At 40.3% G+C, this 26,584-nt stretch overlaps 1 protein-coding gene across 1 annotated transcript in view; it reads right to left on the bottom strand.

Annotated features, from left to right (window-relative positions):
• Nucleotides 1–394: 394 nt before the first annotated feature.
• BCAN (brevican) overlaps nt 395–26,584 on the bottom strand; it is a 90,519-nt gene continuing 64,329 nt past the window's right edge. Inside the window, exons 10-14 of the mRNA XM_069218298.1 lie at nt 14,218–14,376; nt 12,542–12,624; nt 10,122–10,266; nt 3,921–4,103; nt 395–3,009 (exon numbers count right to left, since the gene is read on the bottom strand). Of these exons, the coding sequence (XP_069074399.1) occupies nt 2,987–3,009; nt 3,921–4,103; nt 10,122–10,266; nt 12,542–12,624; nt 14,218–14,376 (593 nt within the window). The 3' untranslated portion in view covers nt 395–2,986. The remainder of the gene's footprint in view (nt 3,010–3,920; nt 4,104–10,121; nt 10,267–12,541; nt 12,625–14,217; nt 14,377–26,584) is intronic.

The following is a 26,584-nucleotide window of genomic DNA, read 5'->3' as shown; positions in this document are numbered from 1 at the left end:
CTATCTATCTATCTATCTATCTTCTCTCCAGGCTGCTGGTGCGCTTCCAAATTGCTGGAGGTGCCGTTGAGTGGCGTTTCTGCTCCAGCGATGAACAATTTACAACAATTTACAACAGCTCCCCAGTGTATAAGGAGGGCGGCACTTGAGAACTGTGTCAAGTGTTTTATTATTCAGAATGCAGCAGTGACGAGTTTTGGCTGGAAACCAGGCATCCTTGTACAATAAATATAAGAGTGGTTTATAAATGTCACATCAGCCCTGAGAGGGCTATATATGACCATATCACACATGTTAATTGTTATACATTTTTTTTTATATTACATTATTTATGAACAGTTTTAGTACTGTTTAGTCTGTGGTGCTTCAGAACAGAAGGACATAGCAAACATTATTTTAATGTACAATTTTATTAAATTTCCCATGAAGCACTTGAGGATTTAGGAACCCTCTTCCATTTGATCATTGACATACCTCTCTGGCAAGCAAATAAGAGCAAATTAGAGGGTTATCAGGACCCTCTGGGGTACAAATACTAAAGTTAAGAAGTCACTGTAAATGAGTTGGCCTTTCATATATACAAAGAAAAAACAATGGTTTGGACATTGGAAAATGTGCAAAATTTGTATTCATCAAACTGGAAAACTGAATTCAGATAAAGACCAAAAAAGGACAGGCATGTGCTTGTAGGGATCCTCAGCCATCATTTTCACTTGCACCAAGCTGGAGGTATGTCGTGTTTTTTTCCTTGTCCCTCTTTCTTTACTTTAAGTTCCCTGAAGGCCCATTTGGTGATATTAGCACTTTGCAACTCCTAAAATTAATCAAAGAGCATGTTTTGTAAGATGCTACAACAGCTATCCCAGGCTTATAGATAGGCAGTTAAGATTCATAGTGTGGGTTCTATCACCCCTACAAATGTTTAATCTGTTTTGGCTGCAGTATTTCCACTGTCTGGCTTCTGCCTGGGCTCATCACTACACTGGCTGAGTCTAACCTAGGTTTGTGGGATATAAGGGATGCAATTAACCATATATGAATTTTACAGTATATGGTGATATTGAGTAGACTGAACTGCCTGCCAATATCCATGACTTTATATGGTTAATCTAAGCCAACTCTTCTTATCTTTGCTGAAATGCCACATCAAGACCTGTTGTCAGCAGAGTGGTGAATAGAGGCCATAGCAAGCTGTCACTAGGCAAAGTTGTGGGGTGGGAAAAAAACTAAGCGAAGTTCCTGAAGAAATACTTCACAACACACATTATGGAGTGGTCTTTATGTTGGTGCTTGTTTTAGTAATTTGTGTACCTGTTGTGCTCACATATGGTATTGGCTTGTTAGAACTTGAAAATGACTATCTCACCCAGGGTTCACAATCCTCCACAGCACTACGGGTTTCTTTACAACTCAACAGCAGTGAGCCTTAACTATGTGAGTGTAATGGATTGTAAGCACACAATGGTCATTCAATACTTGCGCTCTTTTTGTGTGAACACCTACACAGTATGACCTGCACTGATTTGGGCCCTCAACTTTTTGTACATAAGGCACAACTATGATGCACAAGGTCCAAGCCTCCCTTGCAGACAGAACATTGCTGTGTTGACCTGTATCAATGAATGGCATAAGTAATGCATCATTATTAGTGAATATGTTTTTAAAAATCCTGATAAAGAAATGTGGCTTCAAGAGTAATTGAGCTTCTTAGGGCAGGGCCCCTCCTTGCTTTCTGCTCTTCTTAAACACCACTGAATGTGCAGATTCAATGTTTTTTGTCCTAGGAGCTCTGTTAGACATAAACACTAAAGTAATCTTTCTATGGCAAGATTCCTGCACTTGTGAACTAGATAAGGCACAACAGGCTGCATGCCATGTAGCAGGTGGATAATAGATTCCTCGATGGCACTGAAGTGATCACACAGCGCCTTGCACCAAAGAAACTGGTCAGTAGATTAATCAGTGGGGTGGGAGGGGATCAGAATGTCTGACACTATGGAAAGCAGACAGTAGAGTCATTGATGGAGTTTGAGGGGATCAGAGTGTGTAACATTATGGAAAGGGGCAATAGGTTAGTCAGTGGACTGGAAAGAATGTAAGTGTCTGACACTATGGAAAATGAATAATAGAGTCATCTATGGGGTGGGAGGAGATGAGAGTGTCAGGCACTATGGAAAGCGTATATTTGATGCTTACGTGGGGTAGGAGGTGATCCAAGTGTCTGACACCATGAAAAATCAATAATCGATTAATTGAAGATATGGTAGGGGATCAGAGTTTCTGACACCACAGAAAATGAATAGTAGATTCATCTCTCGGGTGGGAAAGAATCAGAGTGTCTGACACTAATGAATACAGGTGTTAGATTCATTGATGGGTGAGAGGGTATCAGAGTGTCTGACACTATGTTAAGTGTATAGTAAGGTTACTGATAATGTGGAAGGGGGTCAGGGTGGCTGATTCTGTGGAAAGTGGATAATAGATGTATCCATAAGGTGGGAGGGGACCAGAGTGTCGGACACTGTGGATAATAGATAGTGGATTAATTTGTGGCGTGGGAGGGTATCGGAGTGTTGGACGCTGATTGCAAAAGGACCACCCTGATCATATTTGGAATCAGGATCTCTGAGGGCTGTTCCTTGCTTTTCCATATCCTAATAATTCCTGCATCTTCAAGCATGGAGCTTGCATCTAACCTTGGTCATCAGAGCTTAATGGAAGCCACTGATGTGTTCCCTTATCATGTACTCCATTCCATTGTGAGGGTTCTGTAACTAGGGCCTGCTTTCATACTATAATTTGAGACAATCATCTTGGTGTATAACTCCTCCTGTTGGCACCCTAACACTTTTGTGGAGATTAGCACTTTCAGTTGAATTGAGAAAACAGGGTGGGGAAGATGCTCCCTTGAGGCAGAGCCCATGGCTGGCTCTCTCAGTGCTGGTGGAAGAGGGCACCGCCTGGAGAATATCCTGGGTGTGGGACTTCAGTGTTGGGTTCTGTGTCGTCCTGCAGTGAGAAATAGGAAAACAGATTATACTTTAAATACGATTTAGGGCCTCAGAGCAAAGCAATTATAGAAATGCACAATCAACCAGTCTGAAATGGTCTGTTGCCTAAGCCACTAGCTGGAGTAAAGTGTATTTTCGATGGTGCTTCAAGAATTTTTGGAGGGGCAAGGGAAAAAGGTTCAGAGGCCCCTATTCAGAGCAAAGTTTTCATTTTATTTCCCATTGTCTACCTATTCAAGACCCAAAATGCCAAATAATTTTGAATGTGTTAAAGGCTAGGATGGAGAAATAGATGTGAGCTAGAGAGAAAGTTCAGCTTCCCAGGGACCCTTTGCCAGGTGGGGACCCTGGGCACTTGCCCACACCTCAAAACATCTCTACCACACACTCCTCCACCCAGAGGAGTCACCAGTCAGGTGACTCTGCTAATAAAAAGCTGCTGGGTGCATCTGCTGCAGCGAGGTTGAGGGCGGCTGGTGGGAGACTGACCACGCACATGGGCTGGCATTCGGACTGGCCAAGGATGGGAAGGAGTTACTATACAGTGAAGATTCAGGAGGAGTGCGGATCCTGCGGCTCCTCTTCATGGCTGGTGCCCATTCTGAGGCATTAATTTGCCCAAGGTCACAAATCATATAAGTGAGGCAGGCAAGCCACCAACAAATTGCTCCTAAATGCAAATATAAGTAAGGGTACCAACGGAATTTTTAATTGACAGAAATTTAGTTGATATTAACGATGGGGCTGTTGAATGTAGACTGCATTATACTGCCTCCCAACATTAAAGCACAAGGTGCTTGTTTATAGACCTTTGTAGGGTGAAAGGCAAATATCCCGACTTAAATCCTACACCTGCCAGAGTTAACGGGCCGTTAACAAAACCCAACGAGGCACATCAAATAAACTCACGTGTAACGCAGGTGAGTTTGGGCTTCTCCCATTGGCCATCAGCCTGGCACCTGATGATAGCCGACTTGCGCTTGAAGGGGCCATCGTTGCATCGGTGTCGCACAATGGAGCCGATCTCGTATCGCTTTTTCAACTTGCCAAAGCGAAGGGCGTTAACTACTTCCGGTGGCGGACCACAAGACACTAAAATGACAGAAAAGGCAGATGTGTGTTAGTTACATCCTGTGTGATTATTATTATTATTATCATTATTATTAAACTGTACCATAACCTCCTCGAAAATAGACATGGAATTATAGGTGTCTGTTGGAAAGTGAATTCATCAACAAAGTACAGTTCTCAATTATGGCCACTAGAGGCCAGTGCAATACAAGTGTGCATTCCCTGAACCCTTTGTGCAACCAAAGTTGCTATGATGTATTGCATCAAAGGGAGTGAGAAAAACTGCACCGACTCTACAAACACCTACTACTATTTCTCTGTCCTCTGCCAGGGGACCCTAGGCTGTCATGCGTTAACGCACACAGCCTTGAATTATAGTGCAAAGGTGTGTGCGTCCTGTGAAACACAGGTTTTGTGTTCAAAGGGTACCCTTTCAATTAAGAAATATATGCTCTGACAAAGTTTTAACACTTTTCCACTTTATGTGTGTGCTGTACCATGCAACACACCTGTAAAGATAGAGAAGTTTGGAGACTTATTGAACTTACTCCACTATAAATCCTGCCTTGAGAAGACATGTTTTTTGGCACAAATACCTGTCTACAAATGTTAGCAGACAGGGATTTACATCAAATCCCAAGGGTGGTTGCATCAGAATACTCATGACACATCTATGACGCACCGTAAGGCACAGTAGGACATCTCACATCTTTCTAACAAAAATCATGATTTGAGCTGGGAAGTAAATCCCACCTTAACACTTTACACCAGGTTAATGACGGAAACCCGGAGCAAAACATTGAGATTGTACCAAGAACGGTGTAAGCTAAAACGTACATAGCGAACCCCCTGGCTTGACACCCTGGAAGTTGTGATGTGATGAGAAAAAACAATATGCAGAAATTTAGGAAACATCTACTAACTTTTCACACAACGTAGTCCATCACCCAATGTTGCTACACTGCATAGATTGAAAGTTAAAGAACAAAACAGCAACATATCTACTGAGATGAGACAATTTTCCCCACTCCTGCGATGGTGCACTTTAGGCTGCAGGGTGCTAATGCACATGCCCTTGCACTATAATGCAAGGGTGGTCTTCGAGGTGGCTGAGATGGGGTAGGTTGCGAAATATAGTGCGTGCTACCAAACCCTATGACCCGCAAACTTAGCACAGTCTCTACTTTCACTCGAGGGGGTTAGACTGTTGACCCAAATAGGGTTGGTTTTTACTCTAACAATAGGAGGTATACTATTTATGTATACCACCTGTGATTGGGCACTAACCACCAACATTTCACATCTTCCCCAACCACTGTTTAGGTTAGGTCTCTTGGTCCTGATGAATTGCCACTGATCGACAGTGACTACACACGGCAAGGAACATGTTGACCCATTTATATTCCACATTTTGAGCTGGAACAGACCATTATTTCTGTTCCTGGCCCATCATTATTATAGTTTTTAATCTAGACAAGAGGACCCACATAATAAAATAGCTAGTATTTCACTTAGTCTATTTTAACCCACTTATATCCATATCAGTCTACACCTAGAGCAGTTACACTTCACACATGCAAAAAACAAAAGAGCCCCCCGCGGGACCCGTTGGGCAGTGCAGCGCCAACCCAACGTGTAGCAGGACCAGTGATGAAGGATGACACCCATCTGGGTGTGTGAGGACTTTTGCTCCTAAGCAGTCAGATACCCCCACCTAATCCCCCAGTTCATTACAGACCTGTTCATACTGACAGTCTCTTTCACATGGGACCTGCATACACCTTTTTTTTAAACAGATTATTTGGGAGTACGTATGCTGGAACTTCATGCACTCTCAGTCTCTCCTCTTGGATAGTGGTTTTTGTGTGATATCAAGCATTGGTTTTGTACTTGAGGAGTCCCATTCCAGCAAACACTTTGCAAAAGCATAGTTGTATACTTTTTTATCCTACTTTGCATGTGTGCTCTACAGTGTACCACACTAGCAAATTCTGAAAAGCATTGAGAAATAAAAACATTTTCCCGAGTTAATGCCGAGCTCAAAGAGGTGTTGTCCAAAAGCCTGTTTACAGATGTTAGTAGATAGGGCTTTGCATCAAAAACCATGGGTGGTTGCATAAGAACACTCGTGTATCACCCATGATACACCCCGTTGTTGCAAAGTAACACAAAGTAGCATGGAGGCTACTTTGTGTCACTTTAAGGCTACTTTCCAGTGCAAAACTTGCACAAGTGATGCAAACCCGGCAGTAAGGGTTAGTAAATATGTCCTTTAGAGTTGCAGAAACACTGCCCCAAAGGTACTTAGGCAGGCAAGAGGTGCTCCATTGTGGATAAGCTGTATACTCTATCTCCAGCATTACAATGACACAAGTACTAAACTCTTTCATGGAGTAGGGCCTCCACTCCCTTTAATGGGCACACCTGCCATCTCACTGGGACCTGGCACCTCTGAAAATGAATCTGTGGTGGGCAAGGACAGCTGTAAAGAACAAGGAGGAAGGCTTGGCAGAACCCAAATAAAAACAGAACAGAAGTGAAGCAGAAGGCCAAGATCCCAGGGGCTGGACTTCTCCTACAGCCTGTTAAAGAAGTGGTCTTCTGCAGTTAAGAGCACAAAGGTACTTTATTGGTAACACAACCACTGACACCCAGATATGTCAACAGTTTTGCAGCATTAGCCATTATCAGAATGGTTGAGTTTAAATACTCGACACACAGCCATTCTCACAGTGTGTACAAAATATGACATGACAACTTTTTGGGGGTAAACAATTTCCTCCCCATGTTTCTTTCTGATGAGGTAAATCCTGGTTTGGGTGTTTTTAATTATTCACAAAAATGCTCTATAGGGGCTGTGGAAGGATATTTATGACACAGTATTTCTATCAGACGATAATATGGTTATGATATTCCAATACCCTACCTTCTGCATGGGGTATTTAATCGTTGTCACACATCCCTAGTTCATTTTCAGCAAGTTAAATCTGCAAAAACCCATTGGGGGAAAAATGACTGGTAATTAAAATACATGTGGAATTTGGTGCAGAACAAAGCAAATTCCGACCACGATTTGTGTCAGTGTTTTCAATGAAAATTGAAAAATCTAAATACTTCACAGGATATGGTAACTTACTTGAAAAGGGGAACTGGTTCACCTTTGGTAATTATGTTGGGCAGCCTCGTAGGGGGTTGCCTGGGGACCACTTCATGCCCCTCACCCCGATATGTCCCTAAAAGGGGAATATGTGTTTTTTGATGCAGCACCCATCCCCTTCTGGTCACAGACTGAAAACAAATTCAAGGTCAAACATCTTCTGTGATTTGCAGATTGCCATCCCTGCATTCACACTCATTCAAAGCAATTCATTCATTGTAGCTTACCTAATTAATATAGAATAGAAAAAAGTGCACATATGCATTTGTATACACATCTGAAAACAAGTCAGTGTGAAAATTGTGCACCCTGGTTTGCAAAAGGATATATGTACATCTGGCACCTAGTCTATTGTACATATTTAGGCTTCACTAAGGATCAGGCCTTGATGTCCTTGTGGTCCTATTGGTTGTCTTGAAAGTTGTTGTTTATTTATATGACGTTATTGTCACATTGTCACCATACTGTTTAAAAGGATAGTTATTGGTATTTAATTTGCTAATGGGACGGAGTATTTAATTTGCTAATGGGGCCACGAGTAAGGCAAAATATTGTATCAAAATATATTGTAGGAAACACAAAAAAAAACTAATAGGAAATCTACGATATATATGTATGCTTACATCCACTGGGACACCTGTTCTAAGTAACAGATGGCTGATAAAATCATTGTTATAGCAGGGGCTGTCATATTACTGTCCTAGAATGTCATACTCATTTTCTTCTGGAACTCTTAGAAGACTCATATAAATTGTTGCTTATGAATCCTAACCTAGACCGTCTCATTCAAAAGTTATATCAGTCTTTCTAAAAGAAATCCATAGGATTACATCAGGAAACATATAAAAATCTAGAAAAACCCACACTGTGAGTCTCACTGACTTAGGTGGAGGGACACCTGGGGTGGGGGTGTGAATCTATGATTTTAACTAGTATTATTGCGCCTAAACCTGGAAATACTAGTTATTTCCCCTTGAATGCAGATTAACAGACAGGCCTATCAAATGTTGTCCATCAGCCACCATAGCATGCATAGCGAGCAAGCCTGGCCACTCCAATGGGGTTTAAGGGGTTCTCCTCCCAAAAAATTGGGAATACATGGCAAAAACAATGCATTCTACCTGATATTTTCAGTACATATTCATTTATATTAGTTTTAAAGCATACTAAACAATGACCTTACAGTGCACCACGATGCAGCAATCTTTATTGGGGCTCTTCAATTATTCCTTCACATCACCTAACAGTATCTCTCATCTCTTCATAGCCCCTCTCTCACATTTATTTATTTTGTTTTATAGCGCCTCTCTTACCAGCATATGGTGTTGGAGTACTTTACATCACACACTCATACAGAGACCACGACTCACACATGAATAAATCAGTGTATAGAAAATGTTACATAAGACAGAGGGGACTACAAGGTGTAGGATTCACATGTCATCCACACTGGTAGGCATTTCTAAGAGTGCTTGGTCTGGGAAGCATAAACCCAGGATTCAAAACGTAACACAGTGCTTAGGGTTGATTTTACTAATAATTTATTTTTACTCAAAAACCCCTTTTAGAAAAACTAGGACAATCAAAGACTGGGTAAAATATAACGTTCTAACCTGTACCATGCATGTTTGGATACAGCTCTTTGATGACATTGTGTAGCTCCCCAGTCCCATGCAGGCAATATTGTCTTGTGTTTCAAAGTTTTCCTTGCAAAACATACAATACATGCAAGCCAGACCTGACCATAGAACATGCATGTGCATGGGACTGGCTTAGGGCCTGGAAAACTAACTAACTGTTTGTTTGGATAGTAATTCTAACAAATGTGTGCTTGATATCAATATTTCATTTAGAACATCTTTTGACAGTAGTCATGTTAACAAACATAAAAACTGAGAACTTTCTGTTTTCTGAAAGCTGTGTAACTATGTTTACTCATTAAAGCTGTGAGGCCACCTGGCCTGGCATGGATCTGACTTGGAAAGAAGTGAAAAGTGTTACCTTTGTTTGCTGTTCATTCACTCTTCCAAAATGAGCATTGTCAGTGTTTCTAAGTAGCAACATATCAGCTACGCAGAAGTGTCCAACCACTTCACTGCAAATCATTGGAGACAAAGGTATAAAAAGAGGCGGAATTATGGAGAGAGTACAAATGATGGTTGTTGACTGGTAAGCTCAAAGGCAAGAGTCCTACTACAGACCCAACAGCTCTGTAAGGTATGCAGGGAACTTGCATGGTTTGGCATGAAAGAATGTAGGCTAAAGTAGTAACCAAACCCAACTGAAACAGTAAAGCTGGGAGCATTTATACACATTTGGTCCAGTAGACTAACAGAGTATGCAATATATTGGGAGCATTCTGATGCACATGGTTTCTTTACATATAATATATATTAAATTACCATATATGTAAAATACCCGCTATTATATGTGTCTGCTTTTTTCAGGGGGCAGAGCTCTGTTTTTATACAATGTCTAGTAGATGAGATTTCCTGGATTGTCTCTCTCCTAACTCTCCAAGCACCCAGACTAAAATCTCATAACTTGCGGAAAGGAGTCAGGGGAACCTGCCAATTTTCCTTCTCTTCAAAGGGGCTAAGATAGGTACATTTCCTTGTATAGCACAGGTGATTTATTAAAGAAGTGTAGATCATGACAATACCACGGGTCTGGCGTGATGGTTCACAATGAGCATGAAGCAGAGGATTTTCTCATTTGAGAGTCTGACGTAATGTGAGTATTACAGCATTGGACTACATTTTAATAAACAATGTGTGGAGTGGAGTGTGTGTTCCAGGAGTAGGTGGTGCCTAAATGTATTTATTACAGCAAGCACACCCAATGAGATAATACTGGCAAACTCTAATGAGCCCCGTACTTACCAAGGCCCATCTTGCAGGTGTATGACAAGTGGTAGTTGCAAGGCACATCACTCCATTGGCCGCCATCATGCCATACAATCACTGCACAGTCTTCTCCGGAAAGGAAGTAGCTGTCTGGTTGCCCATGGTGCCAGTTCTCATAAAGCTACCAAAGGCAGGGAGAAGTCATAATAATTGAAAGATTGTAAAAAAAAACAACAAGAACCACACTTTCTCATGTATTTATTAATCAAGAGTAAGTTACGTTTTGTTGAGCATTGACCAACCCATTTTAGGCTTTGGGAAGCTCGATGATAAACCAATTGCCCAATCACTATAAATATAAACTTGTGCATGCCCACTTTGGAAAGTAGTCTAAAGATGTGAACATCAAAAGATAATTTAATTGAACACCACAATAAAATACATTCAATGTAATCGTGAAGTTTGTCATTATTCAATTTATAAAATTACAAAACATGTACATGTTAAAAAATTACATAAACATATTGATTAATGAACAAATATAATACATGTTCAAATCAAATCATTAAAAAAAATATATAGTGCATCAATATATGGAGCATGCATGGTCTTGTAATATGCGACCTAGATTTTACTTTATCTAAAAGAATCTGGTGCTCTGTGTCAGTTAATTAACTAATTTCATTAAAACACTGGTCATAGATTCTGTGTAAACATGGGGTTCGAAGGATAAATTCCTAGTGTTGCTGGCTCGATTAATCATTGTTCTATGGTTAAATTAAACAGCACTTTTTAGGTAAAAGGCATTCAATGAATGTGACAGAGCGGTATTAAAATGTTAGTATTGTATTTTTTTTAAGTGCATTTAAAGTCGTTTTAAAAGCAACGTTAGGCTAAATGCATATTTAATTTATCTAAGCTTTTGTTTTTGGATATGCTTTCTGAACCGTGGCATGACAGATTTCCATATGATTGTCCCTTTGGTAATCACATACAAGCTAAAAAAAAGCAAAATGCTGCTCTGAGGCCCTATAGAATTAGCAACAGGTGATAAGAACTGATGAGTCAGCCATCACATTTATTAATCGTTAGCAATGTGCTGCCATCTTCTTGCAGTTTTGCACACGCTAAAATAAATGCAAGCATGAAATTAAGAACATTTGCACAAAAATTATTATATGCCATATGGCTTGCCATTCTACCACATACCGATTGGGTTCTCATTTCATTGTTTTAAAAGACAGGGCAATGAAAAGTTTGGATATCCTTCAGTACTCATTCTATGGAAACCTGTTTTCAATATGCAAACCATAATGATGCTACAGGCTCTGGCACCTTTGACCCCTAATAAATATCTTTGCTGCTGTGTTTTCTTTTTCCGTAAACACAATTCTGAAATTGATGCTGCTCAAAGAAAAGCTGATTAACAAAATGTAAATCTTTTAAATCTGGTATCATCAGTTTAAACAGATGTATATTGAAAGATTGCTTTAATTTTTTATATTTATTTTGCAAAACAAATCTAATAAATAACTACTCATACATATCTATGTTCCTGTACATTACAAAAATTAATTTGTTGCATTTGTTTCGACCCATGAAAAACATGTAAATCCTCCGTTGCTCAGTAAAATAAGGATGTTTTACTTCCCAAAAGATGTTTGACGAGAACTATAATGAAGACATTTGTGACAATTTTGGAAATGCCATAATATGACATTAGAAGAAAAAGAAGATGTGAAATCCTCAAGATTTTTGTATCAAATTATGATTTCAAATTAAGTGTTTTGTGGCATCCTAATAGGATGAGTTTCGGAACTGTGCTTATATCTCTAATTCAGTTCCGATGATGATATTAATTATATAACAGTGGAGTGTGGAAGGGGGGCTTATGTAAAGGGCAAGTGTTAAGAAACCTATACAATGTTAAAAAGCGTAAGTAGGATTATAGTCTCAAATAAATTCTGTCACAAAGTTAGAGCTCTACTTAGATCAAAGAGTTTTCCAATACCATCCTTGGCTTGTTGCTACTCTGAGTTTTTGACCACACCAAATACTACCTTTTGCAGGGTAAGCAGTTATAAAATACTGCGCTAACGTCCTTATTGAAAAGCACAACTCATAGCGCCTTATCTTCCTGTTCAGCACTGGTTCCCCAACATAGTCCTGATGCCTGCAATGTTTCAATATATTATTTACATCTAAGCAAAAGATGTCCTATCAAGGTATTATCATCATATTGAAGGTGATGTTCTACTGTTTTACCTTGTATTGTAAATTACCAAATATGTCTTTAAATGGTCTCTGAGATGATTCTTGCAAACACTGAACTACTATTAATGAGATATAATTATTTTTCATAATGCATGTTGCAAGAAGTTGCCCCAGACTCAACAAGTTATAAATAAGCATTATAACACTGCATTCAAGAAAATAAATTCATAGGTAACAGTTACCAAGGGGTTTCCATCCGACCACTGAAAATCTCCTTCTATCGTCCTGTCATTCAAACCAATCCACTGATATTCCTTGTATTTGTCTATGGATAAAAAGCTTGAAATTAGTGCCCACAGTTTGTAGAAACAGTCTTGTAAACAGTGAAGTGTTAAGTATATCTAAAAGGATTTTAGAGCTTCAGCCCTCTTAATTCTGTGCAAACACTACATACGACAAATGGACCCAAGAGTAATTTTGATTATGCAGGCATAATTTCTTGTTATTCTTGTTATTTGGAACTCCACAAATTACACTATTATGCCAAGTCACCTAATAACATTTATGTCAAATATTGAGCACAAGTGCACGTATCAGTGCACACAACCAGAATGCGTGTGACTGCTGTTTGCTGTGCTCTGGTTTTTTTGCACTATTCTTTTGCGCATAATGGGACCACTAGTCCAAAATGGACGCGAGAATGGAATCAATGTGCCAAATGTTGGTTTTTTAATTCATGTAATTACACAATATTTTGAGTAGCTACGCAAAAGCTCATTGCAAACTGTATTTCAGCTACATAGGTTTTTTTTGTCAGTAAGGCTAAGGTACATGCCACCTGGATTCATTTTGAAGATTAATGTTTGATCTAATTATTTAGAAATGGTATTGGAATTTTGTGTTGTTGTCTGTTTTATGCCCGTATGTGAGAAGTGTTTTTATTAATTCACTTAAAATGAAGAAGTGTATTACTCACAAAGTTTCACTATATGGTGGAGGAATCTTGCAGATGAAAGACGTTGGGAATTCCATCTTGGCACACATGAGCCACAGGCTTTTGCCCTTTCTATACCCTATTTGTAGGCTTCACTTTAACAACACCAGCCACTCCTCCATGGGTTCCCAGTGGCATCCCTTCGGCAATGGAGTTGGTTACAGGTGCACAATGTACTCCCAAGCAAAGCGTATCTTTGAGCAAAGTTTTTTCATAACTCTCACTATTTTGCCAGGTGTGCAAACTGGGCTTGATCCCAAGTTTGACACTTGGGAATGGGGAATAACATCCCAACAGTACACAGTTTTCTTCTTTCCAAAGTGTATAAACTGTGCATGTGATTATTTCTGTCATTGAATAATCTTGCCCATAAAATTACCTGAATTCATTTCACTGGCCCAACCGCATCAAAGGTAAGGATCAAAACAAAGGGGAGTGCAGAGGTAATGCAAGATTAAGTAAACTCTGCTAATAAGCCAAAGTTCAGGTGCGCACAATTACTCTAATCCATTATCATCCATAACTAGTCAATCTATACCTTCTATACATACAATTACACAGATGGAGCCTTTAATTTATGAGTGTTGATACGAGGCCTGAAAAAAGATAAAATGAACTAGACTTGCTTCTGACCCATCTGATGGACCACCTTGACAGATAAATGCAGATTATGGTATTTGTTTAGTTGGGAGGTCACTGTTCCTTCTGGTGCACCCTCAGACTGAAATGCAAACTCTGTGCTACTGATGGGCAGCCTGAGACTGGTGGATGTCTTACCCTGCCCTGCAGCAGCCTGCTCAGAAGCATGCTTCTCCATTCACTTCACAACAAAAGGATGTTCTGAATCAGTGCCTTCCCCTGATGAGACGCACGTAAGCATACATTCCAGCGCTGGGCCTGGTGCCCATCAAGCCTCTTACTTACTGTTGATGAAGTTCTGTTCCTCTGGTGTGTTGATGCTGGCCAGGTGACCTCCAGCATCCCTGCAGTTAGTCTCAGCATCCTCCCAGCTTCTTCGAGTCAAGAAGTGCCTGTAGCAGTAGCCGTGGAATTTATCCCAGCCCTGGCCGCACTCTCCCCTACCTTCTCAATGGGTGTAATCAGCACAAAGGAAAACATTTTGAAAGAAAAGTGATTAAGGCCCATCAAGGAACAAATGAGAGTTAAAAAGTATGCATTTGTATATTAAGAGATTAGTGGCAACCGTATGAGCCAATTAAAGGGCGATCCGGTAAATGTTGTCATACTATGCGTCAAAATACAAGTAGAGACTATCAAACAAAGGAACATTGTAGATTAGGTGTTGTTGGTGGTTGGTGGAGATGCAGGACTAACACAAGAGGATTTTAATTTTCTTCACAGGGTGGCTTCTTTAAAAATTACAATGTAACTCACAGTGAGATCCTTAGTGGGTAATTCGGTGCTATGTGGTTGAGGCAATGAACAATAAAGAAATACGATTTAATACCATATTTGTACACTGGAAATCTACTCATGGAAGGGGTTGGTACTTTGTAATGGAATAAATCAATGCAGGCAATTCACATATGTCACATATAGATATATTAGCTTTCAAGTCCAACAAGGGCCATATAGGAACTGGTGCCACCAATACATATCTATGATAAATCTAACCATATCAATGTATATCATCCTTTCCTACGCTTTATATAACAATTGATTCATGAAATAGGTCTTTAGCAATGCAAATATTGTTACGTCAATTTACATAGCAACTGCAATTTTAGTGCTCATTAGTGCTTAGAGCAACTCATCCAATTAAATATAATTTGGCAGGCACATTTACCACTTTAATTCGCTTTGTTTCAAGTTTTATCTAGATTTCTCAAGTATGAGTAATTTGAGTGACCCATTTAAAACTCCGTAGAAGATGAAGAATTGCCAAAGGATTGTTTGCTATCTGCTGCAGCAAAAACTGCTGGGAGGACTTACACCACGCATGCAATGAAAACAGTAGTTTAACTAGAGTAGGCTCACGTTTTGGTTTATTATAAATATGTCCAATAATTTATCTAGATTTTTATGTGTTTCAAAGATGTAGCAGAGAGATACAAAGGTTTAGTTTTACCTACAGCCCGAAAATTGGCATCCCCCAGTTGCCCAAAGGTTTAAAATGGAAACGAAAATTAAAACGTGGTTAGCTGGGTGGGTGTTATCTCCCATCAGACGCGGCAGATAAGTGGACTTCCTAAGGGCCTGGAAGTGTCAGCACTCTGATTCACCCAGAGCAACTAGAACATGTGCTGTGGCTGCCATTAATAGAGGAAAAGGAGAGAGAGAGAACGGTGTATTCTGCAGACCAAGAAAGTTGGGATTGGAAAGGGAACCAGTGGAGCAGATCTCAACTCCAGTGAAGAGTTTGGGGGGGGGGGGGGGGGGGGGGGGGGGGCAAAATGGCAATTTCTGCTTCTAAACACAATTAACATATCTTAAATCGTGTTTGGTGGTACTTAGAGAAGGCGGATGTTAATATGAAGTTAGGAAGGCATATTGAAATGACAATCGCCCATTCCTGCTAATACAATAATTGAAAATTCTTGTGAACCATGAGCAAAGAGATGGGAAATATTTATGGAAACTATTTATGGGAATGGCCCAATTCTTGTAAGAACTTCTGGAGCACCTGGTCTGAGAAATAGAAAATAGAGTAAATTTAATTTGTGAACCTTATTTTGAGGCCTACGAATTAATGAATCAGAATGCCTCAGTGCCAAAATCTTACAGGAGTAATTTGGCTCAGGAAGTGACTCAAGGTAAAGTCTTGCACCCATAGAATGCTGTGCAAAGCTAACTGTTCTGCACAGTGGCAGTGAGGCTTCAATCATGTCCCACACCCAGAGTTTAGAACACATGTCTTGGGCTAAAGTCAAGGCCGAAGGCCAAAGCCTATGCCCAGGAACCAAAATGCATGGGTGAAGGTTGAGTACAGAAGGGTTAGGAACAGGGAACGCTGAAGGCCAGGCCCTGCACCCAGAGCCTTATGTACATGTTTGAAAGTTGAACTTAATAGTTTTGGGATAATAAGGCATGTTTGCTGAGTGCAGAACATCATTGAAGGTCATTCCTAAATTCCAGTTTCAACAACTTACAAACAAATGTCATGCGCAGGGCTTCCAAGACAAGAATGTGGTGTATAGGAATTTTGAACACGTCCATGTCTTATGCCCATAATCAATTGTGCACATGATACGGGGACTGGTTAGGCATGTGCAAAATTTTATCACAGATGTTCAAAGTTCTTTATTTATTTGCTCGATTCTTTAAAATCATTGCAAATCATCACAGGGAAATCAATACGCATACCAAACATGGGATATAAAAACAGAGCATACCATAAAGACCATGTCATAAATATCAAAATTTAAGAGCATGGCCGCTTTAATCAAATAAATATATAAATAGCAGGTAAAACAGGCAATATTAATTGATCCTCCAGGTACTATTTTGAAAATTAGATACAATGAATAATGAGCGGAGTCTCACATGGTAGATTGCGGACCCAACATGAATTCTCATCATTGGATTTAATATGTAAAAATCATCCGAACACGCTAAGCATGCAATCCTAGACCATATATATATCTGAACAAGCTAAGTAGGTGGATTGATATCCAGTCTCACTGACTCACAAGGGATGTCTTCCATTTAAAGTACATGTTCTACCAAACCTCCAAGAACATAGAGACTTTACTGTAAAAATACCATGAGTGGCTGTCATCTGAAGAAAGTGTGCAACCCTACTGGGCAAAAGCAGATGCCTTAAAAAAATAAAAAGAACTAGTGCTATTTAGCCACTGCAATCAGCCTGGAGACTACACCCTTCATGTATTTTATGAATCTTCCGACCAATTGGCCATAATCCTCTTTTAAGCACTCCTCCACCGCCTCTCTGCAGGTTATAATCCTTGGTTGTCTAAAAACTGGAACCAGCCAATAGTGTCTTGGAACATTAAATGCAGTGCATATACAAATAATGTGCCTGAGAGTTTCCAGTTCTGCTCCACAACCCCTGCATAGAGTTTCTTGAGTGCCTGTCAGCTGACCATATTTGTACGCTTTAAGTGGAATCAGCCCCAAATGATAACAAAGGAGCTGGATTTTTATAGTTTGATGAAATGAACAAGAAAAATAATGTGGCAACGGTAGGAGCTGATATAAGTTGGCCGATGGTACGACATTGGCTCTTGTGCGGATTTCCTCTAGGTCATCATGGGCAGGTAGCAGCCTTGCCTGCTTCAGCAAAATTCTAGCTATATGTTTTGGTGGAACAGGCAGCTACTTGCAATCCTTGGCTTGCAGAGCTTTGATTGGATCCAAGTAAAATTTATCTGAATCCAATTCTTTGTTCTGAATATTATTCCATAAGAGCAGTTTAAGTGAGCCATTTTCTGCAGTTCTCATTTTCATACAAAGAGAAAGGAATCGCAGCCATGTCAATTTGAACGCTAGACGAATATGGGCCTGCACGATGCAATTCGGAAGATGAAAACCCATCTGTAGTAGTCTAGCCAGGGAAATAATCGGTCCTTACATACAAATAATCCATACATCAAAGTAGGCATTATTTTACTTTCAATGGCTTTGCAGATCACCAACAGATCTGGATCTGAGAGGCAGTAATAGAGGCGCTGGAAAGCAAAAGTGAGAGAATTCTCAACTAAGGTCAGTGCTTCCATTTGTGAGGCTGGCTTGCCATGACTGTTCAGCCAAACCTCAAGTATTTTATTGATATTCCTCTTTTGATTTTTCGATTGTTTAAATACCAGCCCCAAAACTTGATTTTTCGGTTACGAAAGACCAGAATCTTGGATTTGGACATGTTACTGCACAGGTTATTGGCTCTGCAACAGACTGCTAACACATGCAAGGAGCATTGTATTCCTGCTGTGGTTCGATACACAAGGATGATGGCGTCTGCATATTGCAAAAGATTTAAGCCGTTGCCTTCAATTTAAGGTAGAAATCCCTTGGCTAGTCCTAACTGGTCACTCAAATCAGATAAATGTAGATTGAAAACTAAGGGTGCCAGAAATTTGCAAATTTCTCAATATTGCAAGGATTTTTACTGACACAAAATTTGACATAATTTTTATCTGTGGAAGACTGGTTCGAACAGAAAATGCGTTGTGGGACATATTTCACTCTCAAACCATTCTTCTAACTTTTCAACTGAAGGTATAGCCTCATATTCAATTTTCACATGAATTTTAATTATTTTTCATATCATTCCACGCAATTTACGCAATTCAATGATATCTGGGTGCAGGCCATTGCCAAATGCCATGCCCTGCATACAAAATCCCTTCTACATGACCTAAGACTATATATGTGGCCTTCTGGGGACCGAGGAATGGCTGCATACAGAACTAAAGGCATTTTCTACATCTGCTGCATGTTGCAAAGGCCAAAGATTATTGGCAATTGTTTTTGTGGGTACAATACCTGCGTGAAGAGTGTGCGCACTGCCATGCCTTTCACCCAGAACCAGATGCAAACAGCTGGAGGACATGCAGAGTGGGTTTCAAGGCACGTGCACTGGGTGCAGAGCATGCTAGGAGACAATTATTTTTCCCATTGTCACTGACCATGGCCAAACATCTTAATCAAGGGGTTCTTGAAGACAGTGCATGGGCACCAATAGTTGTTGAAGCCCATGTCATGCACCTAGATTCTGCTGCTCAAGTCTGAAGGCACTGCAAAGTGGGTGCCATGGACATTTTGGTTGGATGCAGAGCCTTATTTAGGGCCATGCCATGCACCCAAGGGATGCTGGACAATGCTGAAGGGATGCAATATGGGTTCTGGGTCAGCATGGTAGGGATCAAGGCATCAAATATGACCTGCTCTCAGAGTGGATTGCTAATGGCACACAGGTGGATTCAATGGAAATAGAAGCTGGGCATGGAGCCATTCAATTAAATTATATAACTAAAACATTTTAAATTTAGAAAAACATAGAACATTTACATAGAAGAAAGTGGAGAAAGAAATAGTGCTACTTTATACTTTGCAATCTGCTCTGAATAGAGCTGTGGATTAGCTGTTCTTACATGTCATATAGTAGTAAGTGATAGACTGGTGCCAGATATTTTTATTTCTCTTTTTCTAAGACATCTTCAGGAGGAACCTGATCCTTTTGTGAATTGCAGAAAGCAGCAACAGATGTTGGTGTCTCTCGATTTTGCAGTTTGTATTGTCCCTTCATAGATCCATGTTTAGCATTCAAATGCCTTGACATGCAGTTTAAGATGTTATATTACCATTTCCTTACATAGGGCTCAATTACGAGTGACCCACTAATAAAGCGTGGTAATATCAAGCACAGTATTCAATACTAATGTAGTTTCTGTGTCTTTATCAGGCCTTGCAATTTCAAATGAGGAAAGGGGAGTAACACACCAAAATTCGTATTACCCCAATTGTTTCCGCATGCTTTCCCCGGATCTGCAGAAAATGGGAATATTGGCCCATGTGCAATCAGACCCCGAGACTGTACTTTATGTTCAGTGGCTCTATGTTTCCCTCCATACACTGAATATTAAAAGAAATTACACAGTATGTGCTTTGGGGATTTTGATGTTTTATCACCTGCTAACATCTCATGTTTGTCGATCATCTCCATAATTTCCCTAATGTGTTGCGTCTTAATGCAACCTCCTCAGTGGATGAAGAACAACTTGTTGAGGCAACCTCAAGATCCTAAAAACCCAAATATATCCGCTTTTGGTATACTCTGAACATAAAACCTCTGCTCAGCAGTAGTACCAGAAGACCTGCACCAGATAATGAGCACCACTTTTTTAGAATTGTATTACAACTTTATAACAAAATGAAATCAGCTTATTTTGCGTGTTATGGTACCTTCAAATACTAACCAGAAACTCAAGAAGCATGCATGCCACCATCGCAGGTGGGCCTTCAGCTTCTATACAAGCAGGTTTGTGGCTTGCAGTCAGAGATAACCATAGGACAATGAATCATTATGGATTTGGGCAATTAAGGAACTGGTGTTTTCATAGGACATCAAATAAGAGACATTCAGAGGCATAAAACACAACTTTGATTTCACACAGTCTGCTGCTCAAACAAGGAAGTCTGTGATACAAAAGAAATAGAAGTCCCACCCCCATTCTGCATAGCTACATTGACATCTGAGAATGATTTTTGGCAAAATGAACTGGCCTTAAGTCTTCAGTTCCCGCAAAAAGAATATTTTTCCTAACAATTGCAATGATTATTTGGATATCCACAAATAAGTCAGAAAAGTCCATGGTTGACCAATAGGAAATTTCTCCCCTGACGCTAAGCAAGTTCTATGTGTTCTGGTTAGTATCAATGCACACTGTAACAGGCAAAACTGGGATTTTTTCTATAGTGAACTAGACAGTTGTAACCTATTTCCAAACATATTCTGCACAGTTTTAACTGGCTTAATGCTTGAATCATGTTTTTATCTTTAAATCTTCAGCTGGTGAAAGTGTTTCCTTTGGCCCCTAAGAAGACACTGTACTCTTTAAACTAAAATAATCGACTTATTAGAAAAGCCTCAGCTTCCCCCACAAGAAAATAATTATTTAGATCCATAGGGACTCTATCCTAGCATGTGGCCACACCTTTGCTGAACAAACCCACTTCCCCAACTGAGGTAACAGATACTGGTTTTAATTAATGACAATCTGCAGCAACTGAAAAATGTTTTCAGGTTATGATGGATTGCACAATGTGCCCTCTGGCAGATCTGACTACAGAAATCAATGCTTCTCTTTACCAGAATTTCTTGGAACATCATCAGCTAAAAGCGATATTGACTAGAGAGTGGCAGGTGGTGACTGTGCCCGTCTAAGATTTGTTGGACACTTTGCACCAAATCATTTAGGGCCTGACTTTAAATTTGACAGACAGTACTCTGTCCATCAACGTGGTGGAGGCCATTACCTCCGCCATCCTAATGGACTATCATCCATTGAATTTAGAGACGACTGTTGGCCCAGCAGACATCTCTATACTTTGAAAGGAACTGCTGTCACTGTGGTTCCTATCTAGTAACAAAACATTTAGTGAACAGGACAGCTGCTGTCAGTTTTGATGGTTGTTCACTGAAGTTTAGACTTTTTTGGTCTTTCAAATGCAAACTCCTAATGTGGTAGTTTGTTTTTGAAAAACAAAAAAATATAGACTCTTCACTCGAAGGGTGTGAAGTCACTATTGTTTTTTTTCTGTCCTCTACTGCCAGGTTTTTCCTGGTGATCATTGACCAATAAAGGACAATAAACTGTGCACCCCTAAATGGGGCAGGCAGTATAATACCTTACTGTGATGGCCCCTACCCTGTTGATCTATTGGAGGAAGTTTTCCGTTGACCGAGCCAACGGGGGCTCTGATGACAGAAATGTTATCATCATCCCATCTCTAAATACAGCAGATGGGCTGAGAGTTTGGCAGACAGGGTTCTCCGTCACATTTTCAAAGAAGTAATGTCTGCCAAAATCTAAATAAGGCCCTTAGCCTCCCATCCACCTTAATATAAGTGCATCAATGTTTCAAAACACATTGAGTTCACACATGTACAAAACGTCTTATGGGATGTTTAGGCTACATCACATCTGGATGGATCCATAGAATCTCACAAGCAATTTTAGGCTCCTGCCGTAGGTGCAGAGGTCGGGCCATAGGAAGTGGGAAAATCATTTTTTTGTTGATTCACAATTTTCTTAATGCTGGCATAGAATATTTGAATTCAATAATAATTAATAGTGCCTTGGGGTATATGTAAATTAAGTCAAGATTCCAAAGCTAGTTTTAACTTAACTTTTGTTGGAATATCAGTCTTGCTTTCCCTTACAACAACATCTTTATTAGAGACATTCTACGATCGGTAGATCAGTCAATTCAGAGAATTGGAAATAGAAAGTCACACCCACTTTCACTGAGCGTCTATGGGAAATATCTAAGAGTATAGTTTATGAAGAATTATTCTATGCCTGGAGGGGTCTGGAGATAAACTTTGAAAGGACGAAGGGTGAGGTTTGCCGTGCTAGTGGTATTAGTTATTATTGGATTGATGATATCTAAGGTAAATTTGTGTTTTCTTTTTTTTATACTTTACATTTGAAATTGTAATTTCAACATTTACACTGGTAGTTTTCCTTCAGAGATTCATGGTTTGCACTTGTTAAGTTACAGTGAACAGTTACAAGAGTTGATGAACTTGAAACTTAAAAAAAATGGTAATCTACCATTTTAGATAGTAAACAGAATTACCGGCTCGCTTAGTATCAATTTACATCTGCAGAATTTACGAGTGAAAGAGGCACACCCAATGCAGTGTGACCCCGAACCAAATCTTAGGCTCCATGCTTAGTCCAAATTCAAATGATTACAGAAGTCCGGGCTTGCCCTGGATTTTGTTTTGCCTTAGTCGATAATGCCCAAAGACTCTCTCACATTCTCCCCCTTCCTGGCAGGCAAGGCGGCAAAGTTATTTTTTAATATAAATATGGCACCCTTAACTAAGACCACTAGTGAGGTTACACTTAGCAATGTGCATGCTCACTTCATAGAGCTCTCAATAAACTTGTTTTTGCACTCACCACTATCCCTGAAGCTATACCTGTCAGGCAACAATGAAATACAGACACATTTTATAAATTTAAAGCTATTGTTAAAAAGCTTAGCTCTAATGAGCAATGGAATAAGCGGAAGGAATAAATAAGGGAAGAAGAGAACGAAAGAAAGAGAAAAAAAGAAAGAAAGGAAGAAACAAATAAACAAACAAAGAGAAAGAAAGAACGATAAAAAGAAAGAAACAAAGAAAGGGAAAGATTGCCCTTATGAGGGCAGATGAAAGAGTTTTGCCACTCATATTTCCTGCCACTCCAGGCACATTCACAGTTCCAACCTAACAGGCTTAAGGTAAGGACTCTGTCACCTGGATGGAGGAGTATGGTTATAATGCTTTAGCCCTAGATGTAACCAACATAAGGTGACTTTTACTGTCATCCGACAAGGAGAGCTTAGGTAAATGAAAACAGAACTGCAGTCCATAATGGCAAAAGACCATGATTGTAACCTTTGCATAGTTACCCACATATATATGAGACGATTCAGCTTAGACAAGCTACCTTGAAAAAAGTACCTTATCCTAAGAGTTTTTTACATGACTTTTTTTTATTTTGTGTAGTCCAGGGTTCTGCAAAGTCGGTCCTGGAGAGCTGGGTCCATGCCAGATTTTTAGCATATCCACATTTAGAAACATGTAGATTTCTGAAACATCTTCTTTCTAAATATGGATTTGCTAAAAATCTGGCATGGACCCGGCTCTCCAGGACCGACTTTGCAAAGCCCAGGTGGGGTCAAACAACATCTAAACATTGGCAGATAACCTGTGTCCTAAGAGTTTTTAGCATGGGTACAATATGTCACAGGACTCAAGATGATGCGTGGATCTTATTTCCATTGGTTTTAATACACAGCACCCGCTGATGGATATATATCATATGATTCACAACTGAGTATTCCTCAGGATTTCCCAGTTGCAATAGCTTTGCTACTTAGCACTTAAAGAATGATCTTAGAGATGTGTAGTATATGATTATTGAGTGGCTCTACCCACCCTAGCAAGCCAAAGTTACTGCAGATTTTTCATAATAGTTGACAACTCATTAGCCTGTCAATATGTGACTGAATTAGTAAAAATCAGCCCACCGTAAACTGGCTTTCTGAGAACTCAGTCTGGTTTACCTGTGTTATGAGGCTAGCTGAAAGTATGTAGATTTTTCCACATGGTGTCCTGCGCCTACTGAATCTACAGACCCATACATAACCCGCAAAGAAACACTTGGGTCTAAAATAGTCCAGGCGTGCACTGTTATATAAACCTAACTGTAAGATTATTTTTTTTAGGACAAATTCCCTCACCCACCGCAAAGTGTCATGCTACATCATAGGAAACCTCCTCGCACCGTGGCAGGTGAACTCAGTGTGGCTACATCTCCTCAACTAACAAGGAGGAGCTCTGCAGGTGTTTTCAGAGATGGCGATGGGAAGCAATGATGAGCTAACATATGGGGAGGTGAGCGGTGTGTCAATAGTGCAAAAAGAATGTGAAAGATTAAACTGGCTCCAAGGTGCGCATACCTTTATTCACGCGCCCCTGGTGAGGATTAAAACCAACTTAAAATGGGTTTATGTTGTTGAAGTGCGTAATTAACACTTGCTGGTCTTTAAATCTTCCTAGGCCCTCCTTGTATTTTTTTCCGTAGCCCATAACCATGTTTCTCCTAAAGTAATTTTCACATTATCATATATATTTCAGAAGGTGGTAGCTAAATAACTAGGAGCTCATTCAGAGCTTGGAGGATGATCTGACTGCCCACCAAGGCCTTGTTACACACATGGTGCATTATCCTTGTTTGCCTGTGCAAACAAGGAGAATGTGACCTGTTAGCATTAATACACTGCCCTCAGGGCAGCGGCCAGCTCGCGCTGCCCTGCGAGCAACGCAGTCAAGCAAAATACGAAGCGGCTTTGAAGGAAGCACTCCGCGTTTCACAGTGCAGGTGGCAACCCGCCAGCACTTTATAGAGTGGAGGACGATCCCCTTGCAAGCGGGTGCAGTGAGTGACTGCACCTGCCTGCAACGGGATGTTTGGGGATCCAGGTGACCCCCTTTCTTCCTTACAGAGGCTGCTATCAGAGGGCGCACTGACAGTTCACCACCTTTTTGAAGGCAACTTTATCTTTTCCTGGCAACTTTACCTTTGCGCCTGCATCCATAATGTGGTGCAGGGGCAGAGGTAAAGAGATGCTCTCATGTGGGAACTCTCTCTTAAGATAGCAGTGGTGCAACATGCGTGCCAGCGCTATCTGTATCACAGAAGAGTCTGCACAAGCATCAGCGTCCCCTTCTGTAATACCAAGGTGCCCCTAAAGCATGCATAGTGGCAGCAAATGGCCACTGTGCCCCCGGGGCACTTTGTATAATATGACTTCAGGTTGAGTAGAGGCCTGGACTTGGCTCTTCCACCCCGAAGGACTACCTGACACTATTAGAGATCCGACTCAGCCTTCACTTTCATCACATTTGAATGTCGAGTGGACCACTATGTTTTCTAAGCTCACTCATTATTCTCTTTTGCTTTTCATGGACAACCCCTCAAAGTGAAGATTATCACTGATATGCAAAAGACCCACATCTATAACATATCTGGAGATTCCACCTGTGTTTGAAGGACAATTACACACTTTGCCAAGATTTCCAAGCTCTCAGTGCCTCGCACCTCAATCCTAGAAAGGAAAAATCACTGATGGTACCCGCTATAAACAGAGCAGGCGGACCCCACTGTGACCTGACTGCCATCTGCGGGATAGGATACTGAGTCGGTGCTCCACAGCAGAAACCTCTAAATGGTGTGTGGGATTTGGAAGTTCGACTGGGCAGCTGCACCACTAATTTATGGTGTGGCTTCCACTCTAATAAACATGAAATGAACAAGCATGATGGATTGTGGGATTGTGGAATAATATTCCCAAATGTGAACACAGAATTTGAATATCTTAATTGTAAATGCACAGTTATATGTCACATATATCTACCTTTTTTCCTGCTACGTCTTTGATATATACATCACCAAGATAGTGTACTAAAGTGTTGTGGCTTATCTGGCTTTGTATCTACAGATCTGTTTACAAAAGCTATAATTACAGAAAGAATGATTTTATTGTGGAGAGGGCTCAGCCAAGACTTTAAACATATGTATGGCCAAGTTAAGAATATATGAGGTCTTTTGACAACACCTTTCTTGCATTTTTTAGAACATGCATCACTGACTGCCTTACAAGTGCCGGGGTGGGAGAAGAGGAGGAGGAGGGGGAAGTGAAGGCGGTTGCTTCAGGGGGTAGAGATGTTATCTTCCTATTCCTAGGTAAGTCCTGGGTCTCCTATAGTGTTGCACCATACTGTTTGGACCTTGAGTACCTGCAGCTTGGATCTGCCAGCCTGGTAGCTAAGGTGTTTTATACAGATGATTCACAGACCCACAAGAGAGAGTACCTGTCGTTATCATTTTATCTGGGTATGGAACCACTTTGGACTTGCTGTACAGTTTGTACTGACAGCTGAAAGGTTGTGTCCAAGTTCAACATGCTTATTAGTCCCAGCCCAGAAGTAATACAGAAATCATCCAATGATGTCTTCCGAAATTAGAGGCGGAATTTTTCAGCATGAAGAAATGTTGTTCTAATTTGTGAAAGTAATATCAGATGACTGGGT

The sequence above is a fragment of the Pleurodeles waltl genome, chromosome 12, assembly GCF_031143425.1.
Source record: "Pleurodeles waltl isolate 20211129_DDA chromosome 12, aPleWal1.hap1.20221129, whole genome shotgun sequence".
Lineage (NCBI taxonomy): Eukaryota > Metazoa > Chordata > Amphibia > Caudata > Salamandridae > Pleurodeles > Pleurodeles waltl.
This window is presented reverse-complemented; position numbering and strand designations above follow the sequence as displayed.